The 13,550-nt window shown below is 42.7% G+C and overlaps 1 protein-coding gene across 1 annotated transcript in view; it reads right to left on the bottom strand.

Moving 5' to 3' along the window:
• FHIP2A (FHF complex subunit HOOK interacting protein 2A) overlaps positions 1 to 12,512 on the bottom strand; it is a 34,690-nt gene extending 22,178 nt beyond the window's left edge. Inside the window, 2 exon segments of the mRNA NM_001077948.1 lie at positions 5,917 to 5,995; positions 12,289 to 12,512. Of these exon segments, the coding sequence (NP_001071416.1) occupies positions 5,917 to 5,995; positions 12,289 to 12,333 (124 nt within the window). The 5' untranslated portion in view covers positions 12,334 to 12,512.
• Positions 12,513 to 13,550: the final 1,038 nt, after the last annotated feature.

Here is a 13,550-nt window from a genome sequence, read left to right as displayed (position 1 = left end):
GTAATGTCTCTGCTTTTTAATATGCTGTCCAGGTTGGTCATAACTTTTCTTCCAAGGAGTGTCTTTTAATTTCATGACTGCAGTCACCATCTGCAGTGATTTTGGAGCCCCAAAAAATAAAGTCTGCCACTGTTTCCTCATCTATTTGCCATGAAGTGATGGGACCAGATGCCATGATCTTAGTTTTCTGAATGTTGAGGTTTAAACCAACTTTTTCACTTTTCCTCTTTCACTTTCATCAAGAAGCTTTTTAGTTCCTCTTCACTTTCTGCCATAAGGGTGGTGTCATCTGCATATCTGAGGTTATTGATATTTCTCCCAGCAATCTTGATTCCAGCTTGTGCTTCATCCAGCCCAGCGTTTCTCATGATGTACTCTGCATATAAGTTAAATAAGCAGGGTGAGAATATACAGCTTTGATGTACTCCTTTTCCTATTTGGAACCAATCTGTTGTTCCATGTCCAGTTCTAACTGTTACTTCCTGACCTCCCATCTCTTGAAGAATTTTCCAGTTTCTTGTGATCCACAGAGTCAAAGGCTTTGGCATAGTCAATAAAACAGAAATAGATGTTTTTCTGAACCTCTCCTGCTTTTTCAATGATCCAGAGGATGTTGGCAATTTGATCTCTGGTTCCTCTGCCTTTTCTAAAATCAGCTTGAACATCTGGAAGTTCACAGTTCACATATTGCTGAAGCCTGGCTTGGAGAATTTTGAGCATTACTTTACTAGCGTGTGAGATGAGTGCAATTGTGCGGTAGTTTGAGCATTCTTTGGCATTGCCTTTCTTTGGGATTGGAATGAAAACTGACCTCTTCCAGTCCTGTGGCCACTGCTGAGTTTTCCAAATTTGCTGGCATATTGAGTGCAGCACTTTCACAGCATCATCTTTTAGGATTTGAAACAGCTCAACTGGAATTCCATCACCTCCACTAGCTTTGTTCGTAGTGATGCTTCCTAAGGCCGACTTGACTTCACATTCCAGGATGTCTGGCTCTAGGTGAGCGATCACACCTTCGTGATCATCTGGGTGGTGAAGATCTTTTTTGTACAGTTCTGTGTATTCTTGCCATCTCTAAACTTTAGGTCTCTTTATACAAAAATAAGTTGGCCTTGAATGTTAAGCTGAATAATGCAGGATATGCGGAGAGGACAGGCTTGGTTTTGATCACTGCTACATTGCTTTGTGGGCTTCCCAGGTGGCACTAGTGGGAAGAACCTGCCTGCTAATGCAGGAGACCTAAGAGACATGGGTTTGATCTCTGGGTCAGGAAGAGCCCCTGGAGAAGGGCATGGCAATCCACTCCAATAGTCTTGCCTGGAGAATCCCTTGGACAGAGGAGCCTGGTAGGCTATAGTCCACAGAGTTGCAAAGAGTCAGACAGGACTGAAGCGACTTAGCATGAACATTGCTTTGTAATATTGGGAAGTCAAGACTTGAACTGCCCCCAATTCATCTCCAGATCTGAAAACATGAAGAGCCCAAAAAAAACCCTCTATTGAAAATTTCTGACATCTCCTCTCATCAGCAGATATCTACTCCCAAAGTAAAAGCTGCTTCTCAGGAAAATTCTTACAAAATACTGGTTTTTTTAAAGTAAAAATTAATGAATACTTTTAACATAGTAAAAACACATGGTTTTACCAACCTAAATTTATTATATAAGGGTTAAATTACTCTTATAAAATGTGAAGTGTTATAAAATGTTTAAATATAAAGTGTATTAAGGAATGACAAGTTTTTTTATGTCTCTATTGTTCTTTGCTTAGTACTGCTATAGCTTGTGCAATACAATCCTGGTATGCTGTGTATCTGATGATATAAAGCTCCGTCTGTACACTTACACATGTATGTGTATATATACACACACAGACTAAACCATAATACTAAAGGCTTATGGAGAAAACAAGGCAAAGAGAAGAGTCACTTTTGTTCCCAGGAGGACGTATCAAATACGACTGAGTATGGGATAGTATTAAGAGCGTGAGTCCTGGACTTGGACAACCTGGATTCAAGCTTTGGCTCTGTCTCTTTTAGCTGGGTGACCTGGGCAAACTACTTAAGCCTCAGTACCAACATCTGTGAAATGGAGCTGATCAAACCAGTAAGTGCTACTGTATGATTTCAACGAAATAATGTGTGTGAAGCCCAGTGCCTTAGCACACAGTAAGAATTCAAAGAATGTTAACTTATGATGTCTCACTTCATTTTCTTCTAAAATGAGTAGCCTAGGGCTAATAAAAGATGGTGTGTAATTTTATTTGAAATTTACTTTTTACAAGTATTTTTTCACCTGTTTTATATAAACATTCCAGGAAAGAATGAATATTTAAGCATGGTTTGATTACACATATTTATGGAGAAAAACAGTCAAAAAGACCTTTTTTTTGAGAAATAAATGAACTATTAGCTCAACTTGACAGGATTAAAATCCGAGCTCCCTAGAAGATCTAGTTTCTGCTGTCCACTCTCACCATCCTAAACCATGTTTAGACCCCAGCGCCTTTGCATAAGCTATTCCTTCTACTGAAATGCCTTTGCCCTCCTTATCTACCTCAAAAGTTACTGCTCATCCTCAAGCCCGGGGTCAGACCCCGCCTCCTAGTTTTCTCCCTGCTTCCTTCTCTCTCTGTGCCTGACCCACTTTTTTGTCCCATACTTTATTGTAACATATACACTTGCTTTTGCTATGAGATTGCAAAAAAAAAATCATTTACAGCAAGAACTTACAGGCCTTCCTTTAAAGCATTTCCTTAAGACTATGGAGGGGTGAAAAACTCACAAGGGTTAAGAATAGCCATTTTTTGAAAAGATTGCTCCTGTCAAAAACCTTTTCTATAGATGTGCCATCTAAACATCCAAATTGAGGTGAAAATTACACTTCACATTTAAAGGTGTATATATAGATAGTTTGCTATCACTTATTACATAAAAATGAGGAATTTCTTACTTTTAAAGAATTATCTATGACCCCACCAGCCTGCCAAATCAACTTTTTGTTTCTTCATGTATTCTTTCAGTTAAAAAAATATGTGTTCAATCTGCACATCCACTAGCGTTGACCTCTATATTCCTTAAGGGAGCCCAGAGGCTTATGGAGCAAGGCTACTACTCTATTTCCTATTTCAGAGGTTGCCAAACTTCAGCTCAGGGAACAAACCCAGCCTTGCCATCTGCTTTAATAAAGTTGTACTGGAACAAAGGAATGCTCTTCTTTTAATGTATTATGGAAGGTTGCTTTTGCACTGTAACAACAGAATTGAATAGTTGCAACAGAGACTGTATGGCCTACAAAGCCTAAGATATTTACTGTCTGACCCTTTACAGAAAAACTTTGCCAAACTTTGACCTAATTTATTCACATTTCCCCATATTCGCTCTTCAGCCTATTCACTAAGAAAGACTGAAGCACAAAGAAGATAACTTCCAAAGACGTCCACACCATGTCCACTCTTTTCCTGCATTGACACCCATATGTTTTCCTTTCTGCCTTAATTTTATGGATGTGAGCTGTCCATAAACCTATGAAGGCTAAGCCTTCGCTAATGCACTAGGATCCCATAACCCACTTGCCAACTTAAGGATATGGCTCAGAAATTATCTCCTATGACTCTCGTCCCACCTTTCCTTCTCTACCAGCTCATTCTCACCAAAGTACAAATGGAAGTACCTTCCATCTTAAAAAAAAAAATTAACCCCCCTACCCCCACCCAAGGCCACTTCTCCCTGCGGCTGTTGATCTGTCTCTCAGCTCTCCTTTCCACTAACACTCCTCAAGAGAGCGGTCTTCACACACCATCCAAATATGTTCTCTGTCCATTGTCTCTTACACTTTCTCCAATCAGGTCTCCTCTCTCTTTCTTGCTATTAAAAGGGCCCTTATCAAGGCCACTGATGAGCTCCTCATGGCTGAATCCAATGATCCATTCCTAGCCTTCATCAACTTGACATCATTAGACACTTTGATCCTTCTCTCCACTTCCAGCTTCAAGAACACCATTCTCTCTTGGCAGTCTGGCTCATCACTGGCAAAAGCAAAATCTCCTTTGCTTGCTGTCATTCTCATTTTCCTAATCGCTGAACACTGAGTATGAGGGCTCAGTTCCTGAATACTTTTTTTCTTCCTTCTGTCTGTAGCTATCCCTGGGTAATCTCAGCTAGTCTCATGGCTTTAAATCCCACTTAAGTGAAATGAAAGTGAAGTCGCTCAGTGGTGTCTCTCTTTGGACTCTTTGGTCGTGTCCGACCCCATGGACTGTAGCCCGCCAGGCTCCTGTGTCCATGGGATTCTCCAGGCAAGAATACTGGAGTGGGTTGCCATTTCCTTCTCCAGGGGATCTTCCCGACCCAGGGATCGAACCCAGGTCTCCCGCATTGCAGGCAGACACTTTACCCTCTGAGCCACCAGGGAAGTCCTACTTACATGCTAATGATTCTCAATTCCATGTCTAGTTTATTCCTCCACCCTAAATCCCAGATCCCTTTTTCTTACTGTCTGCTTGACAATATCCAGCTGCACATACAATGGGTGTCTCAAATTAAACAAGTCCAAAATGTTCTCACAAACCTGCTCCTCCCGGAATCTCCTCATCCCATTCTCCATGAGTGCTCCTTCTATTATTCCAACTGCCTAAGCCCCAACATTTGGAGTTATCCTTCATTCTTATTCTTTCATACCCAATATTCAATCCATTAACAACTTTCTTTAAAATATACCCAGAGTACAATCACTTCTCACACGTCCACCCTGGTCTGAGCCACCGACATTGCTCAGACCATTGCAACAGTCCCCTGTTCTACCAACTTCACCTCTGCACACTTGCAATCTAAGTTTCTTGCAGAAGCCAGAGTGATCTCTTTAAAGCCGATTATGTTACACCTCTGCTCAAAACCCTTTAAAGGCTCCCCCATCTTAGAGTAAAAGCCAAAGCCCTCGCAATGGCTTCAAGGCCTTGGGTGAACTTGCGCCCCTCCCCTGTCGATGTCAACCCCTCCCATTTCTCTCCTTGTTCACTTTGTTCCAGCCACACTTCCTGCGGTCCCCAGTGCATGCCAAGTGCTGCACCCTGCAGCCTCAGGGAGTGTGCACTGCGCGCCCTCCTGGATCTTTTCCCTAGACACCTCCAGGCTTGCTTCCTCCTTCCTTCAGATTCAGCTCAGAAGTCACCTGGGGTAATGAGGATTTCTCTAATCTTAAAGAGCCGTCTGTCTCCAATGGCTCTGTCCCCACTCCCCAAACACTTCTATCCCTTTCAGCCTGCTTCATTTTCTCCTTAGCACTTATCATCCGACACACTATGAGAACTTGTCTATTGTTTGCTTCCTCCTAATCAATATATCTCGGAAAAGGGAATGGCAGCCCACTCCAGTATTCTTGTCTGGAGAATCCCATGGACAGAGGAGCCTGGCAAGCTACAGTCCATGGTGTCTCAAGAGTCGGACATGACAGAGTGATTAATACAATCAATATATCTGGGCTTCCTGACTGGCTCACTGGTAAAGGATCAGCCTGTCAATGCAGGAGACGCAGGGTTCCATCCATGAGTTGGGAAGATCCCCTGGAGAAGGAAATGGCAACCCACTCCAGTATCCTTGCCTGGAAAATTTCATGGACAGTGGAGCCTGGCAGGCTACATAGTCCATGGAGGTGCAAAGAGTCAAACACAATTTAGCAACTAAACAACAACCATCAACATACAAGCTCTGTTAGGACAGATATTTTGTCTATTTGAGTGGCATACCACCCAGTGCCCAGAACAACACTGACACACAATGGGTGTTCAACAGCTGTATTTTTGAATGAGAGGAATGAAAATAAATTGCTTATAAGTTTCATGCAAAATAACTTTGAAGAGTAGTTTGTATTTTAATATTTCATAAATTTTCTGTTTAATTAATATCAGCATGGTTTCTTACCTGAAGTCTCTATATAGTAATGGGTAATTGCCTTCCAGTGGTAAACAAAATCTTCTTGTAAAGGAAGAGAAGGTGCAAGCTATACAAACACAAACAAAAAGACCACAACAATTAAGAAAATGGCATTAAAATTTTCATATTAAATATAACTGTATTTTTCTACTAATGATGCAAAAGCAGCATATTAATAAGGAATGAGCTTTAATTTGATTCTGTATGTCAACTATCAAGGAGAAACAAAGACAACGTCAAATCCAAGAAAGTAATATAATTTATTAAGAAAGAGGAAAAACACATTTATCAGTGTTATTAGTAATTATAGTATTGGGTTTTTTTTCTCCTTCCCTGAAAGTAGTTACTATACATGACTTCAAAAGTAACAGAGTTCAATGAAAACACACACTATTCTATTACTAAAGTATCAGTAAAATGAATTATTGATAACCAGGGATCTTTGTACCTAGGACTTTGAAATGCAAAACAGTAAAGAGCTGCTATGTAACAGTTACACATCACCACTACTAAAATACATACCAAAGTCAGCCCTGTAATCAGAGCAAAACTGTTCTCTATTTTCAATGACATACAAAAGTCAATCTTTTCTTTTTAAGCCTAGATTAGGCAGTGCATATTTTTAGCAAAATGACCACAGGAACAAGACACTACCAATTTAAATTCCACAAAGTCAAAAACGTCTCACATTTTTGATTTTGAAATTTACTTCAGACGTTTTAAGGCCAAAACTATATCCCTTCAACCATCTCATTGCAAACTTAAAAGTATTTTAAGTGGGTATTAAACAGATAGAAAAAGATTTGGATGCACCTTTACAATATTTTCTGTTCTTTAAAATGAGTGACAGAGAGAGCATGCTCTCCCAGTCCTAGCATTGTCAATAAATTTTCATCAGAAAGTACAGCTGACCCAGTTTTCATAATAGCAAATAGGTTTCCATTTTGGGAACCTCAACTATGGCAGTGTAATCTCCCATTTTCACAGATTCATCTAAACAGATGACCTAAGAGGTCATGTTACTTCTGAACTTCTACTTGTTCCATTTTGATTGGTTCTCCCATAAAGACCTCAAAGTTCAAAACCCTTCAAAACAATTTCCAAACTACTGAGTAAATTATAAACATTGGTCATGATATCTAAGTGTTTCAATCCAGAAGATGAAACGTAATCAGGAAACAAATGGACCTGAAAAATTTTCTGCAATCATCAATATCTTTCTGCCAACTTTTTCATCCGTGCCTATTCACACCACTCTGATAGTACTGCATTAAGAGAATGTAAATATTCATCTCATTTCCAAATAGAAGGCTATGAAAAAATTTAAAGACTTTAAGATCCTTAACAATGGAGTTAAAAATCTTTGGCATTACTATACTTCAGGAACATGGAGAGAGAAAACTCGTGGGAGACTGAGAAAAAAATTAGAGAAATAAGAAAGAAAGAATTAATTTGGGAAAATAATCTTCCTGAAACTTTTAGATTAAAAAGTCAGTTTTAATCAGCTACTTATTTTTAGAATCTCCTCAAAATATACAGAATTTCTCTTGTGTTATAGACCTTTTAACACACTAGCTTTATGCAGTATTAACAAGTGTTATTAATCAATTAATTCTGTATTAACAATTGGGACAAACCCAAATGAAATTTGGTGTTTCAAAAAATGTACTGAGTTTGTTAAGTGTAAATATTACGCTTTGTTTAATTTTTCCAAGGGAATTTCCAGGGTATATCACTTTCCCGGAGAAATCTGGCCAGACTTCCTGTCGAGGGCACAGTCCTTTCCACACGTGCTTGCGGCATCCTCTCCCTGACTGCCGGCTCCCTCTCTCCCAGCCCTGAGCCCATGCTGGTGACTGTTGAGTTATCCATCTCCTCCACCAGACTGTGAACTCAGTGAGTTTACAAAGATTATATCATCTTGTTCATCACCGAACCCCCAGTTTCCAAGTCAATGATGGCTCATAGTAAACACTGAATAATGTTTATTGAGTGAATACAGGGCAGCTGCTGCCATTTAGTGAGTAGGTACATGCCAGGGCTTCCCTGGTGGCTCAGCTGGTAAAGCATCAGCCTGCAATGCGGGAGACCCAGGGTTCCATCCCTGGGTCGGGAAGATCCCCTGGAGAAGGATATGGCAACCCACTCCAGTACTCTTGCCTGGAAAATTCCATGGATGGAGGAGCCTGGTAGGCTACAGTCCATGGGGTTGCAAAGAGTCAGACACGACTAAGTGACTTCATTTTTCTTTCACTTTTATGTGCCAGGCACAGTGCCAAAGTTTACACTTACATGTGGCCTTAAATTCTCACAATAAACTCTGACTTTTCCCAAACTCTTGTCAAGACTTAGAGCCATTCACTGACCTGCAGAAGGCAACACTACTGGTAATTAAAAACCTGGAGTTCTTTCCCCAAAATACCTACCACACAAAAGGACCTACCTAGCTGATAACTCCAGAGAAGGCAATGGCAGCCCACTCCAGTACTCTTGCCTGGAAAATCCCATGATGGAGGAGCCTGGTAGGCTGCAGGCCATGGGGTTGCGAAGAGTCGGACACAACTGAAGTGCCTTAGCAGCAGCAGCAGCAGCTGATAACTCAGATGAGAAGTAGTGTTCTCAGAGCCCTGCCTGCAGCCTCACAGGCATCATCAACATTCCAGGCCCAACTCTTTTAAATTGCTTCTTCCTCCGGGCAATTTTGTGACACCCCCCACCTATCCTCTGCTGCTGTATGTCCAGCTCAAGTCTCACTTCCTCCAGGGAGCCTTCCAGTCCTAAGTGCTTGCTCCCCTCCTCCTACAGAACGCACTGACAGAACAATGATCCAAATAGTAACAATAATGATTAACATTTATTAAGCACTTACTATGTGCCAGGCACTGCATTAAGTACCTGTCATTCTAATTTTCACAATTCTATCAGATAGGTCTAATTACTTCCATTTTACTGTGAGGGAAGCCAGCTGTGCTGCAGCCCATGGGATCCCAAAGAGTAGGACACAACTCACTGACTGAACAACAAAAATGAGGAACTGAAACATACAAAGACTAAGTAAGTTGTCCAGTGAACAAGTAGGGGGCAGAGGCAAGCCCAGAACCCTGCTCTGTCTGGCTCTAGGGGCCAGGCCACAAGCTTGGGCACGGCTTATACTTCAACCTGTGCGTCTGTTCTGCCTACTAGTGCAGTCTCACCGTGAACTCGCACTGTGCTTTCTTGATGGGCTCCTAAAACGTATGCTGCGTGACTAAAGGATGACAGTTAAAGAGCACTTGCTGGAAAAGAATACACTTAAGAAAACACTACCTACGTTTCATTTGACATTTTAATTCCTACTGCAGAGTAGATTTTTAAGGAATTGCTAGTTTCAACAATCATCATTAAATCTTAATTATAATTTTACAAGAAAATAATAATGCATCCAAATTCTGAAAGATGACTTACCTTGAACTAACTGGTTAAGACAGATAAAACATTTTTCCCTGACATTGCCCTTTTATCCTCCTGGAATAAATCTGCCTTCAAGGATGGAACTGACTGGAATTACAAGATATTAGTCCCTGGCAGACTACCTCACACAGACTAAGGCCCTCAACAAATACTGAGTTGTACTAATGGAAGGTGTTTTATTTATCCTTTGGAGAAGCTGGGCTAAAATGATCCACCTCAGAACTAATTAGATGAGAGGCCTGATTTCAGACTTGTGGCAACTAGCTAATTTCCTGACTCTTACTAGCCAATCATTTCTATCCTGAAGGAAAGCTGTCATTTCTGAAAAAGGAGGCAAGAGTTACATTACAGTTTTTGTTTTCGCTCAAGGTGTGAATTTCTCTCCTAAACTCAAAATGTAGCCTATCAGATTAATAACACATCTTCAAGCACTGATCTTTGAAAACATCTTAGTTGTATGTCATCCTTTTAAGTAGTTAACAGGAAGTGAGAAGAAATCATTAATTAAACAATAAGGAAAACTCTACACCTAAACCCTATTTAAATGAATGTGTATCTGGTTGACCCTAAAAAACACATTTGAAGATGGATCCAACTGAATCAAAAAACCTAGAAAATAATAATACCAAAATGGTTGAGAAAACATTACAAAGATTCATACAGTGACACAATTGAAAAAAGGTCATGTCAGCATCTGTCTGCAGGATTATCTCCCTTCTCTGTAGAACCCTGATAATCGTAATTGCAATGCTATATCAGAAAATACTAATTGGGCAAACAAATTAAAAGGAGGATAGAGAAAAGCTAATGAAATGAACTGAGGAATGGTAAGACTAGGCCATAGAAAAAAAGTCAAGCAAATAAACAGAAGTGAATAAATGGAAACCAATCTTGGGCTAGGGAAAAAAAAGATATTCTTCAAATAACACAAAGATGGCTTATTCAGCATTACATATGGGTTCATTTCCAAGAGAATGGTAAAAGGGAAAAGAAAAAAAAAAAAGTACACCAAAAATTTTTCATCACATTTAACTGCCTATCAAGGTAAACTAGTAAGTATCACAATTGAAAACATTAATGCTAAGTAAATAAAAACATTACTTTTCTAAATGCAGTGCATTAACTCCCAGGGGCAGGTGAATATAATCCACTCTTTTTCTAACCTCAGCAAAGCAGACAACCTGGATATTACAGAGGCAGAGTCAGACAATTTACACGGATAATTTGGGAGATGCTAACATACACAATTATAAGAAGATAATGCAGACAGAAAACACAGGCCTCAGGACAAAAATGAGTCTTTACTGTGAGAGCACTGAAAGCCATCTTTCTTTTTCTAAGTACTTATTTCTGTAAATATCGGCCTGAATTAGTATAGAATATAAATGATGTAATAAATTCTTATCCCCAATTATCTCAGTATGAAGCTGTATTCAGTGTCAAAAAAGTAAATGATTCTTGATATTTTAAGTTAAGGAATAATATAAAATGTAAATATCACTGTTTTTTATAAATTTTAATTGAATTCTAAAAGTAAGGTGCTGTAGCTGGTGTATACGCAAGAAAGAAAAATTAAAAATTGCCTTAGAGTCTAAGGCTATCATCTCCCTCAAGAGCAATACTGCTCTTCATTCATGAAAAACCGTGTCTTGCCTGATTTGATACATTCCTTTTCTCAAGAACCTGTAGCAGATCTAAAATGACTCAAAACATTTCCCACACAGCACTTAAAAACTGTACAAAAGTCTTCCATTACTGAGTTTTAAAGATCCATTTTATTTTTATCTGGCCGTAAAAACTGTTATATTGCAAATTGTGTGTTTTCCCCCCTTAAAGTTATGTAGATCTGAATGTGCTATGTCACCCAAAAACTAAACACAGAAAGAGAATGACATTAACTAAACACAGAAAGAGAATGACATTTCTAAAACTAGCCAAGTAGCACGTCTAGCAAAACTGCACTTGTTATGAACTTCAGGGTGCATTTTTCGATTTGGGCAATTCTGCCAGCCTAAGGTAAAACAACCGAAGTAAAGCAATGCGACCCCTTATCACTGAATCAGCAGGAAGACACGTTCTTATGAGTTACTTCTCTTTTAGTAGTGTTAGATTTGAGTGCTGTCCCCCTATGCTGGTGTCTGAAATCCTCAAATCGGGGTACAACTGCAGGAAAGACGAAAAGCGTCCAGGAAAGGAAGAGAAGAAAGGAAACAGATGGTCCTGGTGCTGGGTGAGGGCTTGGAAAATGTCTAAAGCACACTCGATCAGACCTTCCAAATGCATTTCACACCGATCAAGGAGATCCAGCTGAGTCCGGCCGCCCGGCCCGCGAGAGCAAAACCTGGCTAGATTACGAAACCGGTCGGGTGGGCTGCCTCCCTGCCAGAGCCGCGCCCCCCGGCAAGAGCACCCCGTCCTGCCCGCCCCCCCCCAAACAAAACAAAACAAACCCAAATAGTGTTAGGCCGTTTCTTTTGTCTCGGTCAACGCTGACCACTTTTTGAGGGAGAAGGTTAACGGTCAGGGAGTCCGGGGGAGCGCCCCAAGACCTTGCCAGGTGCTCCCCGACTCCCCTGGTCCCATCGGAGGAATCGGACGACCCCCGATCCCGGCCGGGAGCGGTCGCTCCTCCCGGGGACTCCCGCCTGCCCTCTTAGAGCGAGAAAAAGGGCTCCAGGCCGGCCCGGAGCAGGAAGGAGAGCAGGGGATCCGCTCAGAGCCAGGCCCGAGGCCCCCGGCGCCCCGACGACCCCGCAGCGCCCGCCCCGGGCCTCGCTCCTTCGCGGGGCCGGGGACGCCTAGGGCCGCCGGGCCGAGGCCGCCAGGCTCTCTCTGCCCGGGGCCGGCGGCGGGGAACGTAGGCCGCCGCCATCCCCGGCCTGTCGTGCGCTCGCAGCCCCGCGGCCTTACCGCCTCCACGGCATGCTGCAGGATGGAGGTGAACTTGGAGAACATCTTGTCCCGGGACTGCAGCAGCTTCTCCCGGGACGACCTGGAGAGCTCCTCGATCCGCCGCCGCCGCCCCTGCTGCGGCTGCCGGGGCCGCTCCAGAGTGAAGGCCGGTGCGGGGCAGGGAGGACGAGCAGAGGGCCAAGGCGGGCCCGGCCCGGCCGCTTCAGGTGTGAGCGGGCGGCGCGGCGGCTCCGGCGGGCGCGGCGACGTGGCGGGCGGCGAGGAGGGCGTTCCGCGCGGACTCTGGGCCCGCGACGCTCCAGCGGCGGTGGCTCCGGCTTCGGCTCCGGTTCGGGCTCCGGCCCCGGCTTGGACACGGTGGCAGCTCGGCTCGGGTTCCTTCCGCCCGCTCTGCCCGCCGCGGCCTGTAGGGGGCGCCGCCGCGGCCTGGGGAGGCCCCCGCCAGGCCAGGCAGACCCTGCGGCTGGGCGGCAGGACGCCGCGGGGGCGGGAGAGGCACCCAGAAGCCGCGGCCGGCCTGGGGTCGGGAGTCGGGCCTGGGCGCTGCCGCCTCAATCTCCTGCCGGCACACCGTCATGCTTACGTTTAAAAAATATAGCCGTTCCCACTGCGACTTGTTTCTCCAGTGGAAGTAAATGCCGATTTTGTAGGAAAACGAAGCCATATATGTATGTGAAATTCGGAGGTTCGTCTTTTAAGGGCAGATTTGCAAGACCGGCAAGAAAAAACACAGTATTCCCAAGGCAAACAGGAACGGTGGGTTTAGATGCTAGGAATGAGAACAAATCAACGAAAGCAGATGAAATGGCTTTGCTAACCGTAAAACTTTATTATTATTCTTATTGTTGTTATTATTTATTCAACATTAAAACAGGAAGCCCCAGATTGACGAATGGTAAGATGATTCAGTTATTAGTTTGGAACATTTGATGGAAAATGAATTCAGGATAGCATTTTCTATTCAGTTCATCAGTTGATTCTGGGAAACATCAGTGAGGGAAAAGAACTGAAAGGGATTCTAGGAAGTGCAAAGGACAGATAAGTGGAGCTACAGTGTAAGCACTTGGATGGAGGCTTCTTTAAAATAGTATGCAACAGTATATTCAGCAAACCTTGAAGAAATACCACTCGGGCTAGTAAAGTTTAGGTTGGGTTGATACAAATTATGAAAATGTTCTTATCCTGGAGAACTTTGTTTTTGCTAGGATTGCCATTTTATCAAAAGGACCATTAAATTCTTGATGAGGGTGGAGTCAGTG

The sequence above is a fragment of the Bos taurus genome, chromosome 26 (assembly GCF_002263795.3).
Source record: "Bos taurus isolate L1 Dominette 01449 registration number 42190680 breed Hereford chromosome 26, ARS-UCD2.0, whole genome shotgun sequence".
NCBI lineage: Eukaryota > Metazoa > Chordata > Mammalia > Artiodactyla > Bovidae > Bos > Bos taurus.
The sequence above is the reverse complement of the archived record's forward strand: the minus strand, read 5'-3'. Positions and strand labels throughout refer to the sequence as shown.